This window comes from Geospiza fortis, unplaced genomic scaffold (genome assembly GCF_000277835.1).
Source record: "Geospiza fortis unplaced genomic scaffold, GeoFor_1.0 scaffold201, whole genome shotgun sequence".
Lineage (NCBI taxonomy): Eukaryota > Metazoa > Chordata > Aves > Passeriformes > Thraupidae > Geospiza > Geospiza fortis.
Window position 1 is genome coordinate 1,692,699 of NW_005054440.1, and position 26,163 is coordinate 1,718,861.

The 26,163-nt window shown below is 36.1% G+C and overlaps 1 protein-coding gene across 1 annotated transcript in view; it reads right to left on the reverse strand.

Annotated features, from left to right (window-relative positions):
* SV2C (synaptic vesicle glycoprotein 2C) overlaps window positions 1-25,716 on the reverse strand; it is an 88,532-nt gene extending 62,816 nt beyond the window's left edge. Inside the window, exons 1-3 of the mRNA XM_005427284.2 lie at window positions 25,645-25,716; window positions 24,289-24,342; window positions 15,903-16,606 (exon numbers count right to left, since the gene is read on the reverse strand). Coding sequence (XP_005427341.1) covers window positions 15,903-16,482 — 580 coding nt within the window. The 5' untranslated portion in view covers window positions 16,483-16,606; window positions 24,289-24,342; window positions 25,645-25,716. The remainder of the gene's footprint in view (window positions 1-15,902; window positions 16,607-24,288; window positions 24,343-25,644) is intronic.
* Window positions 25,717-26,163: the final 447 nt, after the last annotated feature.

Here is a 26,163-nt window from a genome sequence, read left to right on the forward strand (position 1 = left end):
ATCATGAGCATTTCTTTTATAACCTTTGTAGCTAATTTTTTTGCACATCTTTCATAATTCACACATTTCATTTTGCATAAATTCATATATGTAAAAATGAAATACCATGTTGTTGGTCAATCTATATATGTATATAGATGTCAACCTAGCATGTAATGCTGAGAGGTGGTACTCCTTTTTTGAACTACTACCAACCACAAGACTGGCTGCTTTTCTCTTTCTTTTTGTACACTTTCCTCTAAAGAAATCAGCTAATACAGTGGAAGGAACACACTGGTTTGATATCTAGTCTGATCTTAGAACATATTTTAAAATATTTTAAAATATAAATACTTCAAAAGATATCTGTATCATATGTCTTGGATTTTCCCCACAAGGCAACAAAACTGTCTAAAACTGTCAAGTTTTGGAAAAGCACTGAGAAGAGGCAGATGGTAGCTGAAAAGAAACATGCTAAAATAAATAATCTCTTTTATTGTTCTTTTGACAAGTTTTAACAAACCTGTATTTTCTTTCCATTGCAGAATTCTTACATACTTCAATGATTTTCACCCACTGCACAAATGTACATAATACACACTTACATCCTCTTCAGACAAAGGAACCTTAGTGTGGGATTGCTTTACACTATGCACACACTTTGGCTACCAGATGGCTAGGTATTTTTTAAAGGAATGTATACACAGCATCTTTCAGATTGCTAGAAAGAGTTTAGCCTTACAAAACAGCTGACCAAGAACTCCCTTGGTATCCAAATGCTAGTTATGGGACAATTTAAACAATGACATAACAATAAATGCATAACTAGTCACTTAAGTTCAGTTAAGCAGTATTCTACTCCTTGTGCTGCCATTACTTCATTACTTGCTGGTATCAGTTGTAATTCATAGCCTGGTATCTAAAAGATAGACAAAACCTTCTGAGAAATCAGTTTGTAAGTGTATTTAGTCAGGAAAAAACAGCATGAAAGCAAAGTCAGATTTCACTGCAATAGAGAGACTCAGAGGCTATGGGACTCCCTGATTAGCTTTTTGCATTAACATAGCTATTACAAATCAGTTATAAAATGAGCACGAAGTTTTGTTTCCTGTTATGTTGTTATGGTAATTTGTCTGAATGAGGAAAGCATTTCATACAGCCAGAAAAAGTATACATGTTATAAAAAGACTTTAAAAATAAGATTAAAATACCATTTCTATTTTCGAAAGAGCAATTATAACAAGCAATAGTGGTTCCATAACAAGCAAAACAAGTTTTGTTAGAATTGTAATGTAATCAGTGTTTTACTTACTTGTACTAGGATCTTCCCATATACTATTGTTTAGAATATAATAATTCATAGTGAAGTATTGCAATGCCTATAAGTAGCATGATGAATATAAGAATAAGAATATCCAGATTTATATTTGTTTTAATCCTGATAGTACAGTATATTTGGAATTTAAAGACTATAATCTTTCAGACCTGTATTTAATTATAATCTGTTAATAGTTTCTTTGATCGGAAAAGAATTGGAAAATTGGAGCAACCTATGCTGCAACTGTCAAACATAACCTGTAATTAAGGGTTTGCAATGGGAGGTAATTAAGGCAAACACTTATCCATTAAGACAACAAATATAACAAAGCTGTAATTAACTCCAAAACTGACAAAAGAACTCAAATTTTCTACAGCCCATGTATTTAGATGTCTAAAACCTATGTACTTAGTATGTTTGATCTTCACTTTTTATTTTTAATATTAGGCCGTTCATCCCCTCAGATGTACCATGGCTGCAATATCCCTACATAAAGAACTGCCACAAACTAATACTTACCTGTAATAACTAGTTCTTTGTTTCTCTAAATATTTCTTGCAGTGGTGAAACAGCAAGCTCTATATACACAGAATGGTAAAATTTTAATGTGTGGATCTAAGGGGTTAAACTAAACCACAAATTGTTCAGACATCTGAAAAAGCTGATAGGTACTGTTTTCCAGCAAGCATGGAGAAGAACAGACACCATATTAACTAAAACTAAACTTTTGCATGAGTCTTTGCAAATTCAAGACTTCTCAAGCCTTGGATTTCCTTCATCTAAACTCTAGCTGTTTCTCATAGTAAACATTTAGTGTCTTAATTTCAATGTTAAATGACTTCTCTTACCTAATAATATGAAATGTATGTAAATCCGCAAAATGCCACAGCATGTCAGGCTCTTTTTCTATTACAACTTCTCAGACTAATCCACTCCTCCTGCCTTCCCTGTCAAGACAACTGCAGACAGGCTCTGATATGAAATTTCACACTCTTTAGCACAGATGCTTAATTACACACTTTTTTTAAAGTTCTTTGCTCTTTGGCTTAAAATACATTTACAGACAGTGAAGGTTCACTTGTATTATTGGAATTATTTTTAGAAATCAGGGTAATAGGGTTTATCTGTTTAAATGCATGAAAGATATAAAGCTATTTTAAAATGAATGTTGAAGCTCCTCATTCTCAATATAGAAGTTTTTACAGCACCTATCATGCTGCAGTCATTCTTGGGCCTTCAAGAAGAAAACTTTCAGCTGAATAGCCTCTGTGCTTAGTTCTCTAATAGTAATAATTCCAAAGTGACAAGCCTTTGCATGATAGACCATTTTGCTTTTGCATATCTTTTAGCTGCTTAGTTCACAAAACATTCTGGATATGCTGCACAGTCAGTAAAAAAGGACAACTTTATCTCCATAATAACTAATGAAAGATATAAATTCAAGAAAAAGGAAAAGACTAAATTCCAGTGAGACTACTGGAAAATGAAAATACAGCCTCATCTCTTCTTAGACTTGTTGAGCAATACAGAAACATTAGTGCTTTCATCAAGGCAAAAAACCTAAAAATATTGTTTCAAGCCAAAACAATTTTTAAAATTTTTTTTTGTAAAATTCTGTTTCTTTAGCATTTGCATAAGAAAACAACTCAGGGAAATCCTCTGATGTACAAGCTGCAAAAAATACATCTCATACAACCGATAGCTCACTGCAATCAATTTAAAACTATACAAGAAATAGCCTGTCTGCTCCATTAGTAGGAAAAAATCCCAAACAAACAAAGAAAAAAGAAAAAAAAACAAAAAAAAGACCAAAAAACCAACCACCCACCAAACCCAAGCACCACTTTCAAATATGCCTACAAACATCTGATGACATTCAGTCAAATACCAACCCAGAAATTCCATATAAATAAAAATCAAATTAATTCTGCCCAGTGTTCACACAAAATGATCCTGTTCTCAAACAATACTCATGAGCTTCAATACAGGATCTCAACCATGAACATCAAGAAAATGGAAATTAAAGCAAAACCAAGGAAAAGTAATATACTCAGCTGGCCAGCAAAGACGGGAAAAGAAAAGAGCAAGTAGCTCAACACTTCTTCATGCAAATCTGTTTATGATCTTAAAGATAATGAGAAAAAACATTATCAGTAGCACAAACAGAAAATACAGGTTTGTAATATTATGACTGACTATTATATAATTTGATGAGTGATTTAGTAAAAGAAAATTGTTGTGAGGTAGCCCAGTTCTAAAGAGAAGCTTCACAAATACAAAACAAAATATACAGCCAAAAAAGTACAAAACATTAAATAAAAATTAAAAAGAAGACAAAACTGGTGGTTTCTCCCATAGTTTTTCCTTTTCAAAAGAACAAAGTCCAAAGTTTCCAGACAACTTAACCCGAAAATTGAAACAAGTGTAGAAGCCAAAAGCAACTGAAACTAAGTGGATAGGACTTCTGACATATTTAGAGAGCAGAAAGAATGTAATGCAAGACAAAATTTGACTATACATAATTTTTTGTCACCAAAACTTTAGACTGACAAATACTTACCATTTATTTGTCGCAATTTAAGACTGAGACTTAAGTAAAAATCACCTGATAGCATGGCTACCCAAACAGATCAGCTTGCTCTTCCAAAGGTCAAAAGGTCAAAGATGAGCAAGGAATTTTTTTTTCTTGGATGGAAAGAGGAAGTAAGAATTGTTCTATCCTCTCCATTAAATAAAGAAAACAAAATAACACAAAAAGAAAGACAACAACCCAACAGAAAAAAAATTAAAAATCATACAACAACAAGTCTCCCCAAAACCAAACCAAAACAACACCATTTCTTTTTTTCCCAAGGAACACAACTTGCATGTCTCAGAAATCTACTCCAATAGATCCATCCTGAGGGAAATCACAAATATGAAAACTCATTGCTGAAAATGTTTGATCAAAACTCTTCTAGTCCTATAAAGAAATATTGTCCATCAAAAATGAATGAGACCAGAACAATCACTCACACAAATTTCATTCAGTTATTAATATGATTTGGTTTTTTCCTCTGGCACCCTCATATTATATTTATATGCCTAATATGCTTAATTTTGATTAGTTTCCTGTACCTCAGTTGTGAGATTTACAACTTGCAGTGCTTGTGGCATAAGGCTCAATTAAATTCCATCATGAAGCATTTTGCTTCCATATTTACCCTCCTTGAGCTAATGAAACTAGTTTTATTTTAAATATTTAGTGCAGACCAAGGTGATATAAGTATAGACCTTTAAAATATCAGTTCATTTTGAAAAACACATAATATTTTGTTGCTTTATGTTTCTGCATGCTAGTCACTTTCCTTATAGCAACATTCACCTTACAATATGTTTAAAATTTACACCAGCAGGTGTGCTTATACTTTTTGTTTTAATAATGAAATAATACTCAGTTTTGGATTATTATTTCATTAGTAACACATATTCTTGTGTGCTCAGATATTATTTTAATTGAAACACTGTAATGACAAAAGGAATAAGCTCTTCTGCTTATCCTCATATCCAAATTAGATAAATTAATAAATTAATAGAAAAAGATCAGTAGCTGCAGAGATTGTGACAGGTAATAGATTACTTGCTAGGCTGAGGAATATTCTGCACAGCTGCATTTTCTGATAAGGCAGCAGTACATTGTCATCATCATTTCTACTTTAAAAATGCTATCATGCCAAGAACATAAGTCTTTAAAAAAAGTACTATCTCCTACCAGATGCTAGCATAATTTTTATTTATTCCATAACAGATTTATCAGAATAAATATTTGATCAGAGTTATAACATTTCTTCATTGGAATAATTTATAAACTGGATACCCACAGTCACTACTTCAGCCAACAGCAGCACACTGCTATTTCATACAGATATTACTTGGATAGATAAATCAACACTGCATTATACAAAAAAAGATTAAAGCACTATTTCCTTGCTACTTCCAACACAAATAGTCAATCCGCACTCAAATTTAACAATGTGGAACTGTAAAAAGCAACCAGTACATGGTATTTTTCTTCCCATATAAACAATATTTTACAAGATAGTAGCTACCAATATGCAATATATAGAGCATAGACATTAACATAAGCTTGGGTAATCCCAGGTGATGACATGGAGCTGTTGACAGATTCCGTAGGTGCTATCATTGAATATACTATTTTCACATTATCTTTTCCTTTGAACCAACAACTCCCTCTGGCACTAGCAAGAAAATCCTAACAGACAAGCTTTGGATAAAATACACCTAGTTAAGCTGTACTAGCCCCCCTAATTCCTGTTTTATTCCCCTGCAACTGTGGAGGTTCCTCTGGATTTTTCTGCTCTCAGATTTAGATGCTAAATTCATTGCACTTTTGTCCATCTCTGAATTGACCCTGTCATGGTAGAAATTGCTGTGACTTTGCAATTTGAAATGTGTTTCCATGGCTGTCCTGAGAATCAGAATGATTATAAATGCTGCATATGCTTGAACAGTGCATAGCACTGTGCAATGAGCTAGGATTAATTAAATTTCAAAGCCAAAAGATATATTTCACTAAACCTTTAAATTGTCCATGCAGTCATCTACATTAATCATCTCATTTCATATCAAAACTGTTCATTTTGGCCACATGTTTTATTGCCTGAATATTAATTTCTAATTCAACTAGTCCTGCTTCTGACTCTAAACAGAGCACATCCCATGAATACCACTAACTTTTAATTGGTGTTGAATTAAAACAAAAATTCCAAACCATAAAAACCTACATTAATAACAGATTCATCCAAAGCAGTAAATCAAAACTCGTGATACTAAGAACTAATTAACAAAACTACAATTTCAGTTGTTTCTGTTCAATATTTAAGATGACCATTGGTTATCTCTTCAATCAGCCATTAAGTCTGTTTTCTGTAAGTATATCCCAGCACAGAAGTAAACTTCTTTCCTCATAAATAGGAGAAATTATCTTCTTTTTATTTTGTTCCATGAATACCGTGGCTGTTACCATCATTATTCCAATGAACTGGAAGGGTGGGGGAAGAAAAATTACAATAAAAAACAAAGCAGAAAAAACCCCAAAGAAATACAAAGAAAAAACCCTAAAACCTAACCAAACATTTTACTTTCAGAAACAGATATTGAATTAGGCTGAACTTTTTCAGAAACAGATTACCAAAATTAATAAAGGCCTGAAACACACAAATTTGCCTGAGAATATGCCTGGTCCGCCTCACCTAGTACAGAGCTGCATGAGAGTGGAAAAATCTTCCATCCCACATCTTCTTTCTGCTTTCAATTTACAGTCAATGAAACAGATTAAATAATCCAATTCAAAATTAGGAATAAAGAATCAGAGTAATCTTCTGTGTGATGCCAATACACCTGCAGGTGCTGGTGAATCTAAACAGGCTTTTTAATTATGTATTTACCATAGTACCAGGAGGCACTGTTATAATGTCTAAATGGAATTTTTTCTAGATTAGTGCATCTATCAGTTTATAATATCCATTTAACATGACTTCCTAGTGGCAACTTCAGAACCAACCTTGAAAATTGCCCTGGATTCTAATGGATTAGGAAAATACTTGTTCTCTGTGAAAATGAGCAGGTCTGATGAACAACAGACAAAAGCAATATGCAGTGCAATAGAGTCACATATCACATGGGTTATATTCATCTATACTCCTTCAAACTGATATAAGATGCTCCACTTCTCACCAGTATAAAGCAAATCATTTCAGTCCAGATAGACTGACACAAAGAAATTTGCAAATAGCCACTTTTGCCTATCACTGAAAATGCAGATCTTCTTTAATACGATGGATGCAAAGCCAGTTTCACTTTACATAATTTTCTTAATTTTTCTACTTTTAGTAGAAAAATTTTAGTACTCTCCCAACTTTCTGCAGTCCCCTCAAAAAATGATGTAAAAACACCTTTCTGCCTATTAAACAGGCTTCTGTGGGTCTTTGTCCATTACATATTTATCCTGCGTAAAGTTTACTTGTTAAGCAAGAATAACTCAACATATGTAATGAGTCATCAAAACCTCTTGGTTTTTTCCTGTAGCTGAAGCAGATTGGTAGATGTTTTGTAAACATGTCATAGGTTTAGTAGAGCCAGGGAACAACATTTTTCCAGTTAGCAGTATGGAAGCACCCATCTAGCAGCATGAGCAATAAGTAAAGTTGATCCGAGTGTAAAATATGAGATTCCCTAGTAAAAAAAAATTAACATTTTGAACAGAACTTCCCTAAGTTACTCATAGTTCTGCTCACATGATAAATCTGTGAGTAACTCATCCCAGATTCCTGTGGCCTGTTAACAGCATGTGAAACTACAGTCTTACATTTATATTGTTCCCTTATATCAATACTTCTCATTCTGTATAGGGCTGACATAGCATTCAAAAATGAATAAGACTAAATGCAAACGAGAGACTTTATTATAAAGGTCAGTAAACCACAGTATCCTGTGATTTGTTGTTAAATCAGACAGACTTTTAACTACAATTATAGCTGTTGCTGAAAAAGCATTTGCGTGAAGGGAAGATTTAAAAAAACATACATACGTCCTATTCATGTATTCCTTTGTGTAAGTACATTTTGTGCAATACTGTATAACCACAACTTTGATTCTGCATCAGTTATGAAAGTAGTGATATTTCATACATTTGAAACAATCATAAACTGATAGCTCAAACAAGTGAAACAAGGGTGTACAGTGAGAATTGATGCGCCCATCACTAGGAAAGAATTACATCTGCATTAAAATGAAGCCAGACGAGATTAAAATTCTTTTTTCCATCTTTTTTAGCACTGACACTCCCTTAAACAAGCCAAAGGTCTGGAATAGGAAGCTATTTCAAATAGTTGCTATAATAACATACAATTTTCTTTCAATTCTTCAACATACTGATAGTGTAAGATAAAAGACAAGTCAAACTTTGACAGGCTCAAAAATCCTTGACTGATTAAATTCAAGAATTAAACGCATAGCAAGATATTTACTCAGCTGTGATGACCAAGCCATTAAATAATGTTTGGTCCATGTCTTAAGGAAGTTCATTACCACTTTCTCTGTAAAAATATTTCTTTGTCTTGACAAGGAACTCATACATTCTCTGTTTCGTTTCATAGATCAGCATTTGATGCAAGATGCAAAATTCAAAGCTATGCAAAAAATCAGAAAGCTTGTAGATTATACTAAACTCTGCTGCAGAATTAACCAAATTGAGACTTGGAAGAGACTGCACCATGTTCATTTAAATGTACAGTTTGGCTAAAAAACTCATATTTGACACATTGATTTAAGAATTGATGTATTGTCAACCAGGGATCCCATGGTAGTTGAGAGAGGGAGGAAAAAGTGAAGGCGACAGCCAAATTAAATGTGCAAAATCAACATTGCCCTCAGGCTTTTCCTTTGGGAAGCATTTCTTTATTTTGGCCACTTTTGTAGGACTATAAATTTGTGTGACATAAATGGTAAAACTACTGATCTGTGCTGGGATAGGCAGAGCCAGGAAATAACCTGTCAAGAGCAAAAAAGCAGCCCAAATATTTTAGATTATTTTAGACAAACTCAATGTCTGAGACAGATTTGAAGAAAACTACAAGCAATAATTATTTAACTTCAATTTTCTATGCTAATAAATGATACTAAAAACTGGAGAGTAGTGCTTTGGAAAGGGACATGGAAGTTCAACATGGTCAGCAGTGCCCTGGCAGCCAGGAGGGCCACCCATGTCCTGAGGGCATCAGGGACAGCATCATCAGCCAGGCAAGGGAGGGGATTGCTCTGCTCTGCCCTGCACTGGGGTGGCCTCACCTCAAGTGCTGGGGGCAGTTCTGGGTGCCACAGCATAAAAATAAGACATTAAAGTACTAGAAAGTGTCCAAAGCAGGGCAATGGAGATGATAAAGGGTCTTGAGGGGAAGCCTTATGAGAAGTGGCTGAGATCAGCCTGAAGGGGTCTGAGGGGAGACCTCATTGCAGTCTACATCTACCTCACGAGGGGAAGCAGAGAAGCAGGCACTGATCTCTCCAGTGACAAGTGACATGACCTGAGGAGGTGGCATGAAGCTGTGCCAGCGAAAGTTTAGGTAGGAACAACATAATCTTTCTCCCCTAGAGGGTGGTTGGGCACTGGAAGAGGTTCCCGAGAATAGTGGTCACAGCACCAGCCTGACAGAATTCAAAAGGTGTTTGGACAATGCTCTCAGGCTCTCAGGTATGATTTTTGGGGCTGTCCTGAGCAGGATGATGGGTTGGGGTCAACGATCCTTATGGATCCTTGCAGTAAAGCTGCATGTAGAAACAACCTGAAAATTAATTTGCAAAAAATATTTGAAATGGGTCTGTTCACCCTCTTAATACTGGCTTCAACAAAATGGTTGGGGAACAACATCATACTCAGAAAAAGAGGGTAGCAATGACCCGCCATAGATAGTTGCTTACACTGGGAGCCTGCATCAGCACAGAGCACTGAGTACACTGTGTTTCATTAATGGTTTAAATCTGTGCTTCCAGATCCTGTCTCGTGACAGTCTGTGATGTTCCATGTGATACAGGTTTAGTCCAGGTCACAACAAACAAAACCACTTTGCCTATTCCCTCCACTGTCCCCTTTTTCCCCAGAGAAGACAAAACCAGACATAACCACCATTGTCACACGTCCATATTTTGTAACAGCTTAGAAATTGTAAGGATGTGTCTCTTAATTTTTCATCCTCAAAAAACTGTGTTTGGAAGGGAAGTGAGAAAAGCACTGCAGTAGGAGGACTTTAATAATGTCATTTGCAAGGGAGCTGAACTGCACCAAAGGTGAACAGCATGCATGATGGCATTTGAATTTCTGGCATCTCCTTCTGAAGGAGTAAGACATTAATCCTACAGACCAATTTTCACCTTGTTCTGGAAAATTTAGAATGCATTTCAATGACTGCAGCTCTATTTCTAAATATTTCTATTGCTGCTAAAGATTTATTACTACTATTAACTGTACCAGATGATCTCCAATTGCAACTTCTGATCTTTGTGCTCCTTTAAGAAAAATCTTAATTCACCTTCACAGTAGTTTCTCTCAATTTTGCTGCCAAATAGTACAGACAGATTCACCTCAGATCTCTTTCCTCCATGCTACTAAACACCAGGTCCTTTTGCTTCTTGTATGCTGTGTATTCGACTTTTCTTGTGACATTACTGGTCCTCTACTAAATTTGCCTGCATTTGTTAATTTCTCCTTTTCAGGTGGCTCCACAACACAACAGAGAATCCAACACGTGGGCTTACTGTGTTGAGAACGGAAAATAATCACTCCCCTCTGCTTACTGGTCACTTTTGCCAACACAGCTGCAAGGCACTGCTGTCCCATGTCAACTTGCTTCCTACTAAAAGCCACAGATCCTTCTGCAGAGCTGTTTTCTCCCCAGCATTTTAGTGACTAGCTTCTACCAGTGACTCGGGTTATTCTGTCCCAATGGAAGGACTTGTATTCATCATTGATAAGTTTGAAGGAAGGTATTTGTTGAATATAAAGTTGCTGAAAATGACCATTGCAAAACCAGAATCAAATTAAATAGCAAGGATCTGGCAATCCAGTACTTCTTTAAACTAAGAAGTGGAAAAATTCAGAGATCATTTGGTATTCTTAGCAGAGCTTATAAGCACATTACATCAGCTACCAAGCCTCTTGAGAGCAGTTCTTCTCATGTAAAGAGAAAGAACTGTGTGGATTAAAGTTATGCTGGTTATGTTTGGTAGGTTTTAAGACAGAGTAGGCATGGCAAGCACTGTTACTAAAGCAGCTAATATGCAAGTTAGTAATCAATGCAGAATTGGTAGGCTGTTGTCCCAGGCTGAGAGCTGTTTTTGCCCAAAATATCTAGTTATGTCAATTATATTCTTCTTTCTACAAATACTACAAAAAATTTGATCATTAAATTCAGAAAATAACAGAAAAAACCCTTAGGTCAAGGTATTATGTGACACTAAATGTGGGGTTTCAGAAAATAATTTTATTTCCATGGTAAGCTGTTTGTTGCTGCTCATATTGACAGTACCTAGATTATCAGTCTAGTGATTTACCACAATATTTGTGTTTCTTAGAAGGAAGAAAATGTCTGTAGGCTGGCTCATCAGCTAAGAATGTCTTTTACATATAAAAATTATTTCTAAGTTTGTTACAGTACTGTCTCTGAATCTGTATCAAAGTCTTGACTAACACATAGGTTAATACAATGGTAAGACAGGACAGAGTCGAAGACTATTCAGCCTCCAGGAATTCAAAACAGACCAGGGAGACTATCAGAAATCATTGAGAAGCAACTGGCCTCTGTAAAAGATGTCCTAATGGTACACATGCAAAAAATAAAAATAAAATATTTAAAAATAATCACTAAATCCTGAGATACTGAGATTTTTTCTACTATTGAGATGGACAGGCCTCTGAGCAACCTGACTGAGTTAAAGCTGTCCCTGCATATTGCAGGGGGTTTGGATTGAATGACATTTTAAAGGTCCCTTCCAACTCAAACTATTCTATGATTCCATGAAAAGTACAAAAAAGGAATAGAGGTGTCTGTCTGAAAAAGGCAACAACTGATGCTGTGAGGAGAGGCCTCACGACCAGCTGAGCAGGAGTCAGCCTGCATGTGCTGCCAGCAATGGTGACAGCAGTGCAGCTGTCAGGGGTCCTACACACAAGGTGAGCCCTTACAGGTCCCCTGGGAGAACCAGCGACGGGACAGTCAGAAGGAGCATTCAGGCAGCCTGAACAGATACACCAGGGAAAGACTAGCTTTGCCTAGCTTAGGAAAAACAACGTTTCAGTATTTCAGCTGCAGAGATGCTGAGGAAAGAAAAAACCATAATAAAAATTTTACATTAAAACAAAGCAAAACTGGCAGCAACAACAACGACAACAACAACAAAAACCACCACCACCAACAAACCTCTCCCCCAAAAAACCAAACAAACAAACAAAAAAAAAACCAAACAAAAACACCACAATAAAACTTAAGAGCAATCTGAATGCAAAGACCAATCTGAATGCAACGACAGAGAAAAACTGGATAGAAAAGTATACCCAAATCAAAGCCCAAAGAATTAACTTAAGATCAGTCTGTTTCTGACTGATAAAACCAAAGAGGTAAGATGCAAGCAGGAAAAGTGTTCAAATAACATCTTTAGGCCTGAGCCTACAACCTGTCTCACGAAGGTACAGTCTTGTCCCATTGGTGCCAGAACCCAAGAGGCCAGTGTGAACCCACTTAAATGCAGGAGTTAGCAAGCACAGCCAAGTTATATATACATCAAGGACACCTTTCTCTCATGCTTTGCGACATGTCACTATAACGTTTAATAATTTAAGCTAGTCAACTGCCCTTTTCTTAAGAAAACCACTTACTTGAGATAAAAAAGTATTGGTTTATTATTGAACTCAAAAGACAACTTAAGGCTAGTTCATGGCACCAGCACATTTCTTATGTGACTTTATAGGCTCTGAGACATAGCTGGTGATCAATAAACAGTGATCTCAAGCTCATGCAAGGGTCAATACGGAAGGATTTTGGGAAATTGTGAAAGTGAATTTTTAAAAAATAAAAGATGCAACAGGGAGGGTCAATAAATATTGTCACATGTTTTTAATTAGCTCAAGTTCCCTAGTAAACTGTCATGGCATGATATATGAGAAATTAAGTTTTTACAACAAAATCAATGAATGCTTTTTCAAAAAGAAATTAAGATGCTCTTAGCGTGTCTTTCGACAGTCTAGAAAATTGCCTGAAAAATAAATACTGTATAAGTGTACTGATTTTACCTTATAACTCTCAGCATTAGTCCTGTATCTTTAATATTCTAACAATATCAGAATCCTCTGGATTATGGAATTCTAATAATGAGAAAAAGAATTATGCCTGTCTGGAAGACCTCAGTTAGGATGTAATTATAAGGTGAAATCACAAGTGCAAAGTAATTGAAATGCATGGCTGTAAGGGCTCAGTTATGACAACATAAAAAAGCTTTCACTAAACATTCACTGGTACAACAAATATTTTGTATCAGTGAAATTAAGGTTATGCTGTCTGCAAGCAGTATATCTACTGTGTCTGTAAGACATATGTACACTAGTGTACTGATGACTTGCAGCTTATGATACATTTTTAGTAACAATGGGCAAGAAATATATTTTTGGTGAAATTATTGCTAAAGCAGTCACGTGTTGCAATGCCCTCAATACACACTGGGAAAGAAATTGCTTATCGCTGTTCTTTCCTGCTTTTGTACGTTAATCTTTTAGTACACAATTATTTGTTAAAACCACAACAGAGAGGCTAGTTTTATATTATTGCAATAGGAAGATATATTATGATTTCTATATTTTAGGCATGAGAATACATTGCTTGCACAGCTGAGTTTTGCAGAGCTGTTACCTTAATTTTGTCAACAAGCATAATTTATACACACACACACACACATACACACACACATACAGACACATACAAATACTTGTAACTATGATGTATTTAACAGCTTCTGTACTGAATTTAAACACTTACAGACTTATTCCAGTACATCTCAAGACAGCATCATAAGAACTCTAGTGGCAGGGAAATCTTCAACCTTCTTGACATAGGTCAGACCCCAACAGGTGGATGTGAATACTCATGGCTGCTATTACTCTGGGGAAATACTCCCCACTCTCAATTCCAAACACCTCCATAACATCTAATGCAGTTGTTTAGAAAGAATACTATTTGTAGAAAATACAATGTAGTTTTAATTAATTGGAGATTTGGGGGTTACCCTCATATTTTATCACCCTGGAGAACAAAGACTACTTTGACTCTTTCATTTGTTGAGCAGGGTGAATGTGGTAAAACAAGCAGGTTTATCAGTAATTAAAATGGGGGTGAGAAAAATAATTTTTGTTCTAGCAATATAAAAATTATAAAAATTACAAAAATTATAAAAATCGATGTGTAGATTTTAAAGATATTGTCAGCTGCCAAGGACTAGATGAAAAAATCATGTTAAAAAAGCAAACTGGGCATTCACTACTTTTCAAAGATGCATTGTATGTTATTATCGGCACTGACTCATTGACATTTATCTAGTGATACAGGTTTGCATTGTCTTTGTTTCTCATCTTTCTTTAGGAAGTAGACTTGAAAGCTCACAGGTCCAACCACGACACGTACAATGTTGGCATTTAGAGTAAACAAGCAATACAAAACAGATTATTTGTATTCAGCATATAATCTCTTTAACCATTAAAACTGTAATAATTTATTTCCCTCCATTTTATGTTTAATCACTGCACTACAGGCAAAGTAGTTCTAATAACAAATGATCAAATAGCAAAGAATAACCCAAAGGACACAGTTATCTGAGAACTCCTCACCTGTTTCCACTTATGCTCCTGTCACCTGGAGGGAGACTTAGAGATGTCGCTGTGGGAGACTGCAGTCCACAGCACTGAAACCCACAGACCCCCAGTGCAGGTATCAATATGTCAGGAAACTGAGCAAAGCTAAAATGAGATCTGTTGCAACACAAACATGTGCTGCAACGATGGAGGGTGCAAGCAGAACATCCGCTACAAAACAAAGGTTTTTAAATGTCTTCTAAATCCTCCTTTTCTCCAGTCTTTAGGCCCAAGTAACTCATCTACACATATACATTTAATTTCCTGCTTTGTCCCAATTGCCTAGGCTCCTATCTCCCCTCTTCCTTGGCGAACCATTTCTACAACTTTTCTCCAGCCCTGCCCCATGAGAGCCTTGTTTTACCTTCTGTGCTCAGGCATGTCCAGGGAAAACAGCATGGACCTGATTGCAGCGCTGCTGCTCTCACCAAGCCACACAAAGCTGGCTCAGACTGCCTGTTTTCCACACCACAGGAGGGAGCAGGCAAGGGGATGGGACACAGCCTACCCACATCCGCAGAATGGACACAAAAAGCACACCTCAGGCTCTTGTTCATTCTTCTGTCACCCTGACCCTAAGTAAACAGTATTCTCTTTGGATGGCTGGAGAACAGTCACTGGCATAACAGGACTAAAAACAAAAAGAGTGAAAGGCTGTAATAGATAGCCTTTTCACTGGAATTTTTTTCATTTGCTAGATTTAATTTCACCTCACCATTTCAAAGGTTCATGTGCGAAAATGTTGCCATACAGTTGTATTATCTGCTGTTTATTACAGCTTTATAATTTCAACAGGACTCCAATTCTCCATCTGTGGGCTGGTTTTGTGGTTTTAATTTTTTTGAGATTAGCTCATTTGGACATCTACTCTTGTATACGAGAACAAAATTTGTCCCTCTTCTTATTAAGTTTTACAGTGTGGTCTTTCTCTTTAGCGATTTATTTACTGACTGACTAAGAAAACAATAATCTAAAAATGAAACTACAATATTAATTAAATTCTTAATACATACAATTAATTTTAATTTAAATAACTGTATTTATATTCAAGACAATCCTCTTTTTATAAAAGCTTCTCTGTTGACAAATACCTATTTAGTCTTACTGTAAGCAAATCTTTTAATAGCAAAAAGACAGAATGACGACTTTACTTACCGAGCCATCCTGATCCAGAATTGGGTATACACATATCTGTTTCAGCACTGGGTAACACAAATCCAACAACAAACACTTCAACCCCATCAGCCATTAGGGCCATTCCTAGCACAAAGAAGAGGGCCCACTGGAAACGACCATGGCCACATTCTTGTATTATCAATTCATATTGCTGTGCCAGCTCTTCTTCATCAGCTTTCCTCTCTGTTTCCAGTTCATGACGATCCTTGTATTCATCACGCATAGACTGACCTAAGGCCACCATGTCATCCTTACCCTGCCCCATGTTGGGGATTCCCTGATACTCCCCTTCATAAATTTCATCATCTTCATCATGTCCTTCAGTTGCTTCACTTGATCCTTCGTCATCATTAGCTTCTACACCATAACTTCCTCCTTGGCCATAGTAATCATCATCATCTTCCTCATCCTGGAATCGACTGTAGGACCTCTGTGTGTAGCCATCCTGGGCTTTGTCAACTGCTTTATTAACTTTTTTCACTGCTTGCCTCTTCACCTCTTTAGCAATATCTTTGGCCCCTTTCACTAGTGAAGTCCTGTCTTTGTAGGTGTCCTCCATCCTGTGTCAAAGAAGGACTGCTGTTAGGCTGCAAAGGCACCTGCCAAATATGGTTTGGAATGTCTATTGGGTGTTGGACATCAGTGGAAAACGCCCAGGTACAAGTGAAGCTGTAATATTCAACCTGTAAAATATAAGAGAAAAAAGTTTATACTTTGCTATTTTTAGATGCCTCTTCCCACTGAGGCATGATACAGAATCATCTCAATATTTATTTAAGCACTGGACATCAGAAGAAAGGGTTTCGAATATAAAGGCAGGCATTTTCTTCAGAGATACAAATACCACAGGTTAGAAGGAAAATATGCAAAAGATAAATTTAATATCTCTCTCAGACAATCTTCAAAATTCAATTTTTTACTGTCTAGTTTTGGATAGCAGGTTTTATTCTGAAAGAAACCAAGCAATTCCATGCATCAGATTGGATGCTGATTGACTCTGTCTGCAATATCCTTTCTCATTAGAACTCCCTGTTTTGTAGGAAAGGGCTACAAACACTAACCTTTCTCTCAGTGAGCTACCATGAAATATCTCTGTAGCCTTCTATTTAACACAAATCCTGTAGAAAGTTAGTATTCCTCCAGTCTGTACCAGTGTCTCAAAGCTGACTGAATTTGGCCCATGCATTCACAGGGCATTCACACTGAGTCTTAGCAATATGAAATCCCACCCTAAAAAATTCATTGTGGGGAGCTGTGCGGGCAGAAGTGGTGGCACTTTCACACTTTGGAGATTCCCAATACCTAAGTTGTGGACAGACACATTCCTTTCTTCGCTATCTGTACTCACAGTAGGGATAGAGTGGAGCAACTGTGTATTATCAGCTAATGCATCTCCCAGTGTGTTAGACCAGCATGAGTTCCCAATAACCAAGCTGCATGAAAGCACCAAGACATTTTCCCCGGTTCTCCTCCCTGTTCCCCTGTATCTTTCAATCTCGTGCAGCCTCAAATGCAGACACGAGTCAAGAGCAGTTTGCTTATTAGACTGAAGACTAACCATTCCCTTCTTTGTGCAGTTTTCAGGCATATCTACAAGACAATTTGCTCTCCACACATCTGCACTATCACTAGGGGCAGGAGAAAGAAATGACAGCAGCATGCAAGCGTACAGAAGGAAGAAATGCAGGATCATTTTTTGGCAACAGTCTGTAGTTAACACAGCTAAAATCAGTTACAAAATCACACCGTTACTCATGTGTCTAAAGTGTGTGTGTGTGTGTGTGTGTGTGTGTGTGTGTGTGTGTGTGTGTGTGTGTCTGCACATGTGTGAATCTGGACACTGCAACAGATTGTAGAAGCCTCCCCTCTAGGAGAAAGCAAGCTACAGTTTTTTAGCAGGGCTTCTAAGAAAACATAGCCTGCTTCCAGCTTGGGGAAAAGGTTATTTTTAACCATGATCATTTTAATGATCTATTTTCCAGCATTACCTCAGAAAAACTGCAGTAATGCAACTAAGGAGGCAGTGAGATATTATGCAGGAATAAAAATAGATGGAAATTTCTGAAGCTAATCTTATTACCCTTTCTAAAGCAGTGTGAACTGCCCTCAGAGCTTTATGGGAGAAGACCAAGGAATCGCTTTAAGAAGTTGTCCTTTATTCATTCTATTGCATATACTGTCTCCAGAAGTATACTCCAGACATGAGTTTTAGGACTGATAGTGTTTTGAGGGATAGGAAAACTACAGACTGCATTAGATAAACTAAGGATGTGATGTACTTTTGATACAAGAAAATGAAGCCTACAATCACACTGACATGACTTTAGAAGCTAAAAGATATTTCCCTAGCTTTTTAATAATAGAAATTCACCTATAGTAAAAAAATGTCTTTATTTTTAGTATCTTCCTCTGGATTAATTTCATACACTTTGACTGTTTCTCAAAGAAATCAGATGCGATGGTACTATTCAACTATTAATGGGAACTGAAGCATTTACTGGAAGAGAAATGCAACCTTTAAAAAGTCCTGATGTAATATTTATGACTGCAAACTGTAGCCTGACTTTAGGTACATGATGATCCTTTTAAGTAGGTCATCCTGGTGAATCTTTTATGCCAAGGCAGTTTCCCTAATCAGAGCTTTTTCTCTAATTAGAGTTTTCAAGGTGCTCAGCAGACGTTATCTTTCTAGGTAGAAGTATCTACTAGCTGTTAGTGAACATGCATCAAAACATTTATGGATCTGCTGCAGCCTTCTACAAATACTTTCAAGAACTCCATGAAATCCTAACAGGTACTTTTCTGAGTGTTAATGAGTACAGTGTATTCCTAGATTTTAGATAATTTTACAGCGTCCATGCAACCCATTTAACCTAAATTCTGAATTCCTCTCATTCTTAGACTGATATTTGTTTCTTTTTGTTTGTCCAGCAACGGTTTTCACTTGTCAAATTCCCTATTACTACAGGGTGCATATGTGTGAGTCTATATATATACACACACATATATATGTATGTATATATATGTGTGTCTGTGTGTGTGTGTATGCATACATATATCTTGAAGAAAGCAGGAGTTTAGGAATACCAAATCAACACAGAGTCTAGGAGCCAACACTGGTAAAACCATGCTTTACCCTTCTGTAGTACACCTACCCCATGAGTTCAACAGACTCAAAAAAATCAAATTTGCATAAGTATCTGAACTTACTCTGCAGTTTGTGATAAACCAGGTACATCAACAAGGAATTTCATCTGCTCATACTCACTAAAATTTGATAAACCTGTCATCAAAAAACATGCAGACAGACAGAGCAAAATTTCTGTCTGGGCAGAAATCAGAAATGTCTCTCTATCTTGCTGAAGTTTCCAAGTAAAATGCTTAATCTGAACACTGTTTTTTAAAACAGCTTTGCTTTCTCAATGAATTGAAATCCGTGCCTTAAGGTGATAAGTACAAAGAGGAATAATTTACAGCCCATGCATGATAGCTTCCCACCCTTTCAATTATGTTGGACTGATTACTACAAGTAAGTAACTGGAAAGTCTGAAAGAGTAAGGATTAATGACTACCTGAGTAGCATAAAGCAGCAGAAGCAGAGATGATAGTCTAGCTATACACTCTTCTTTGCACCAACTAATTCAGCCAACATGTTCACTGACTTTCACTAAAGCAAACACCATATTCCTATTCAATTCCTTCAACTAAAACAAAAAAAAAATCCCAGGAAACTAGTGTTTCTGCCAGAAACAGAAATACTCCTTCAGGAAACACCTAAAAAAACCCGTTTTGTAAAAACACTCAAAGATACATACACAAAATAAAAATCAAAGCATCCTTTTGCTCTAATATTTATTCTTTTCCACTATGTTACATTCACAGATTTCAGTATACTTAGCATTCTGTACAGATTGCACCACGTCAGAAATAAAGATTGGACATAACAAACTAAATCAGTGAGATCCCATGAAGATATAAATCTATGACAAGTCAGAAAACTCAGTCCCACAAAGACTTAGATCTTTGCTTAACATAGGCTGGGAGAAGACTCACTGGGTACTACAAAAAGTGGTATTAACTATATGTATATAGGATAATAAAGTCTTCAGAACAGATCTGGAAGTCACACTCAAAGGTGCATTTCATAGATCATAACTACTTCCAATTTTACTACCTTGTCAAATTATTTTATATCCCAGGTTAAATGGGGCACCTGAACTATGTTAATTCACAAACAGAAGATGCTATTGTCTTGCAAGTGTTCTCAGTAATGAAGAAAATAAAACGACCCATGCTTGAATTCCCCCACCTGCAAACTTCCTCCTCATCCCTTCATGTGCAAAGCCCTCTGTTTATTTTTCCAGGGTAGTATTTACTTCAGTATGACCTAATAAAGAATAGAATCCTCAATAAAGGTTATTTATTTATAGAAGTATTGTTATTTAAAATAAACAAGAGCTGGCATCAAAGCTGGTGTGAAGCAGATTCATTTTGCGTAATGCTAGCAGATTAAAAGCTATGTTTCTGTATTTTAAACAAATTTTCTTTCTCTCATGTTGAGAGTCACATCTGTAGACTGCACTCTTCCAGCTCAAGCTGCAGTAGACAGAACTGTGTATAATACTACAAGGCTGCAGTGCCACCACCAGTGGCTGTCCCCAACACTCTCCCTGCTTGGATGGTATTTTCACCACTGGTCCTGCACTAGCACTTGTCACTGCATCCTCTCTGCTTACACAACAGACGTATGGAAGATGAGCATGGGAATTCATTTACCTAGTACACATCAACGATCCCGAGCTCAGCAGAAACAGGGTCTTCATGGTACGTTGCAATATATTTTTTCCCATTTTATTACTTTCCTTCCTCATTAAACCAGCAGAGATAACTGTTTCTGCACCATATGCTCTACCTGCCCAGTTCTTCTTAAACTACTTAACTAATTAGAACAAAACTATTAAACTATTTAACTAATTAGAACAAAACACGGGGAATTGCTCTTAGCTTGTTTTTACTTGAAATTTCATAACCTTTTTCAGAAAAAAGAACATATTTGCCTGAAAGCAAAATGTTTGAGGACATCAGCCTTTAACAAAAATACTACCTTTAACTGCTCCTTAGAGCCTTAACATCCCAACAAAACCATATAAGTCTAATAATTCTTTCCTTACAGTGCTTTTGATTACAGGCCTGATTCTTCCCCACTTACATCTGGATATATAAGCAATGAAACCAGGATCTGCAAAAGCTCTCCTTTAAGCAGTACAAACGGGAAATCTAACAGTATGATGAAATCAGACCACATAAGACAATGAAATCACAAATCTAAGACAAAAGCTATTAACTCTGTCCTGTGAAAATCAGGAAATCTTAACTGAATAATCTCCGATAAAAATACAATAATATTGTAAAAACAAATTCTCCAAGAAAGACAGAGTGAAAAATCACAGGTCCAAAGTTAGGAGGTGGGACATTCTTCACTCTATATTTCCACTATATGAGTCCTCCATGCTTTACTTCTATGCTCTAAATATCTTTCAAAGAATATCCTGAAGAAGGGTGATACAATGCTGGTAAGTTTTATGAGTACCACCATCCTAATGCTGACACAGTCATGTCTAACTCATCTCACTTTTTATCAGTCTTCTAAACCCCTTTGATCCACAGTTCCACCTAAGGTCACAGTCTGGAGTGAAGGTTCATCTATGCTCCAACCTCTCTTATCAAGCCTTTTTCATGCTTTCTTTTGACCTACAAAAAAGGTTCAATATTGACAGCAAGAGAATTATTGAAGAGAAAACAGATATTACCTACTCTCTGATTGTAATAGCAATGTCTAATTCATTAGAATTAGACTCAGTTCAATGCACCCCTAACAGGCTAGACTGAGTTCCAAAACTGAAATAGCCATATCTACTAATTAAATAATTAGTAGGAACAAAAATTAAAATATTATTAGGAACAAAACTGTTAAGATCCTACAGTGGAATGATGCTTTCCTTCATTTTTTTATGTAATCCAGAGCTTGCTTTTCTAGGAAAAGGTGACTGAACAAAGCATAGGACATGTTTTGAGACGTCTTGCTGTCTTTCCCACAGTAAACTGTAAACAGAGATTAGCATATACAAAGAAAATTTTGTTAGTCCAATGTTTTTAGGGTTTTTTTTTTTTTTTTTTTTTTTTTGGTTTTTGGATTTTTTTGAAATCTAATGCTTCCTAGTCATTTTGCCTCACAGTACATAAATACCACAGTTTTGATTGCTTTTGTCAGTTTTGCAATCAATCTGATCACTATTTGTCTACTTCAAGCTTCTATATGCTTTTACCTGGGAAACACTAAAAAAAATAATTTCTTTAAAGGTAAGGTGGATCACTGTGGTTCTCCAACACTGTGGTTTTAATTTGTTCTTTGAATACTATGCTTCCTCTGGACCTCTTCAGTGAAAAAGTGCTCCCTTCCAGTCACTTTGCTATTCACCCAAAGCACATATTATTTCCAGGATCTGTATTGGGTGGTGATTAACACCACCCAATACAAGCTGAATGCATCATCTTGTTCAACAAGAATTGAAAAGAATAAAACATCATCCAACCTGAATGACATAAGTTTCATCAATAAAAGTTAGTGAGATTTCATACTCTACCCACATTACCTGAATGACTACCCGAATCTTAGGAAAGTTGAAATTTCATTATTGATAAAAACTTCTTTTTAATCAAACATATTCAAACATATCTCTGCATTTTTAAGGCTGCCTTAAAAGCAGAAAAAAAATGCAAAAGAAAATTGTTTCCTCTGAAGCCAAGGGCTATCTCCCTTCTCACACCTACTTCTCCTGAAAATTCGCTTTCATCACCAGTGTTTCCAATGCATTTTGTACTTTTTAGTTGTCAGAATCACAGTGGAAAGCATCATCCTGCATTTCAATAATGAAGGAACAGCACAAAGCAGTTGGACAAGAAAGTTTTCATTGCTCAATGTTAGCAAGAAAAAAAAACCACAACCCTCTACCAAAAGCACAATGACTAGCAATTTCTGTCTTTTATCTGCCATTGTCATGTTTGCTGCGGTATAGAAAGCAGACAAGTCTTCTCTGAAAGTAAAGGCCCACCAGTAGTCATGAATCATCTGAGATCAAAATAAAGCAGAAAAAAATTCCACTCACAAGGAAGAAGAGGGAAACCTGGGGATAGATATATATTAAAAAAACTTATTTTAAAAACACCAAGAGGTGGGGATAGATATATATTAAAAAAACTTATTTTAAAAACACCAAGACTGAAGTTCTAAGAAGAATAGCCAAGGAGATCTATCCTGGAAGTAAAATAAGAAAATAATGCCCTGTGGAAATTCTCCAGGGAATAAAATCTGCAAATACAACACGGCAAGCCTCAACCACCGAAGCAGCCATTTCTGAAATTGCTTTGCACAAAGCTGTGACGTGCAGGTACTTTGAAACAGCAACTGTACAAATACTAGACTGACAGATGCCACAGAATAGCACTGGAGCTTAGGGAAAACTTGGGAAGGTTGAAGGGCATCTTGTAGGGCAAGCTGTATTACAAGCTGGAATTACGTGTCTTTCCTTTCTTCCTGAAATAAAAGAGGTAAGCATTCTTTATTTTTTAGGAGTAAATACAGGGTCACACACTGAGATCCCATTGGGAAAAACTTCCTGAAAACATTTAGTTTTTCATTCTGCTGAATTTCTGCCGGGGCACATCATTCTTGTGCCTGCAGAATGAGAGCATAAAGACTCTTCCCAGTTCCGCCAGTTCTGTCTTTATCTGATGCTGCTCTGTGTTGGCCTCTGCATGGGGAATCAGCAGCTGTGCTCAATAAACCCTAGCAGGAGAGTAGTGGTTTCTCAGCATAATGTTAAAAGGTCCTTGAACATCCTGGTTTTCTCATCCATACTCCCTTTCAGTCACTTTGCTATTCACTCAAAGATCATATTATTTTTTCTTTATGTTTAACATCTGTTACTTTTTGTTATTTGTAACAGGTCTATTATTGCCGTATCTCATAAATCTGGCGACGTCAAATTGTAAAGTTAAGACATGGAATATATTCTTTGAATTAAAATAATATTTACATTGTTTAAATTTAAATCACTTCCTTAAATCTGCACACGACCCTACGGATTCAGGTGAATAACATGCAGAACATATTCCACCACAACAGCTGGGTCACTTTAGGAGGAATGCTCTCCACTGGTTGAAGGGAACATTTCCCCTCCCTGTGGCCACACTGACTACCACATCCAACTTCATGTATTTCACCATCACCACAGTCTGGAGAGGATCACTAGTGTGGTTAGAGGTCTGGGACACATGATGCACAAGGAGAATAAGTCTTTTTTACCTGATCTTCAGAGGAGAATACTTAAGGAGAAATCCGTTCACCATCCCCCATCATCTAATGAGAGATTAAAGATACAATGAGGATGGGCTCTTTTCAGAGGCAAAGACAAAAAGAAAAGAGGAAACAGTTTCAAGTTGCAGCAAGAGAAGTTCCAGACAGTTCTAAGGAAGAAATTCTTCATGTTAAGTCTCCAGCCAGTTACATGGCTACACAGAGGAGCACTGGGTTTCCCAGCATTGGAGGTATTCAAACCTTAACTGGACAAGACTCTGAACTATTTAAATCCAGATCTGAGACTAGATAACCTCCAAATTACTTCTTCACCCAAATTACTCTATCATTCTGACAGATCAAAAAAAAAAAAGATTATTTTCTCACATTAAATGAAGAGCTCTATTTTTATAAATCAAAATCAAGCATCAATTGCTGAATATGTCAGTATACAAATATATCTTTCACAGAATAACAAAAAAGGTTTCAAACTCAGTCTGGTAATCTAGAGAGAAACAAAAGGACACCTCAGCAGAGTCTAGAAGATGGGTGACCATTTAGGCCCCCAAACAGTTAGCTAAAATTGGTTAAGCAACCACTGCCCATATGGGAGAAGAAAATGGTCTTCTGTTTTTATACAAATTTCATTTTGGAGAAGCACTGGGCAAAGATGGGAGAGTTTAATAGATTTAAAATATATATCAGATTTTTGTCACATCCCTGTCACATGCTATGAAAATGCCAACATTTTTATGACTTTGCTCTAATTCAAAATGCTTGATCTCTAGTGATTTTGAAATGCAAAAAAAATGCCACTGTTCCTGCTATTTTTGCTCTGTTTTGAAAAGTAAAATTAGATCATAGACAGCATTTATGTTTCTTGATGCAAATTAATTAGGATATGTAGAAAATATATAACAAATGCTATAGATTATTAATGTTCAAAAGTGCAAAAATTTCTTTTAACATGAGTTCCTTAGATAAACTACACAGAATATTTAATAATTTTCTCTTTCCTACTTTGAAATAGAGGCAATTTAAACACAAAAAAATTAGACCACTTGCGAAACTTGACATGCGCAGATATAAAAATATGTTTTTAAATTTGTATTTGGTAATTTCAACACGTTGCTCTTTGAACTGTGTTTTTCCATAAATTTACCACTTCTGAGAGAAAACAGCTCGGAAAAATACAGACACAAAACAGAAAGCTGTGTAACTATAGAAGTAAAAGCTGTACGTGTCAGGAACAGATCACTACACATAATAAGGCCATAACAAAGTTGATAAGGAATATATTTGCACATAAAAAGTAACAAGGACTTTCAGATTCTGTTGCGGATATTCATCAATATGGGAACTCACCTATAATCAAGAATGACAGAAGAAAACATCCATAGAACGCTGTAAGACAAGCAGCCTGATTATCTGCAGACAAGAGGTGCCTAGGCAAAAGGTATTTTCAGTGTTTTCAAAATATATCTAAATATTTATAAGATATATATATAGCAAAAAGTTCCAATGAGTTTAAGTAGAAAGTGAATTTAAGTAGAAAGTGAATTTATATATTATTTTTCCTTCTGAAGTAATTAAAAGTTTATGATCTCTCTTCAAACATCTTGGCATCTCACATAAAAGAAGGAGGTTAAGGAAGAGATTATTGTACTTTGAAAGGACCCTACAATCCTACACTGCTCTCATTTTTGTATACAAGAACAACCAAGACTCCTGGACTTCTTTTTACAATGTGATTTGGTTTTACCTTCACCTTAGATTTTCTCTTTTATTCCTAAAGAACAGGATACATACTAAATTATTTGGCTAAAAAAAAACTGTACTGTGTATATGCCAGATCATGTACACCAATCTTTTCTAATGCATCCT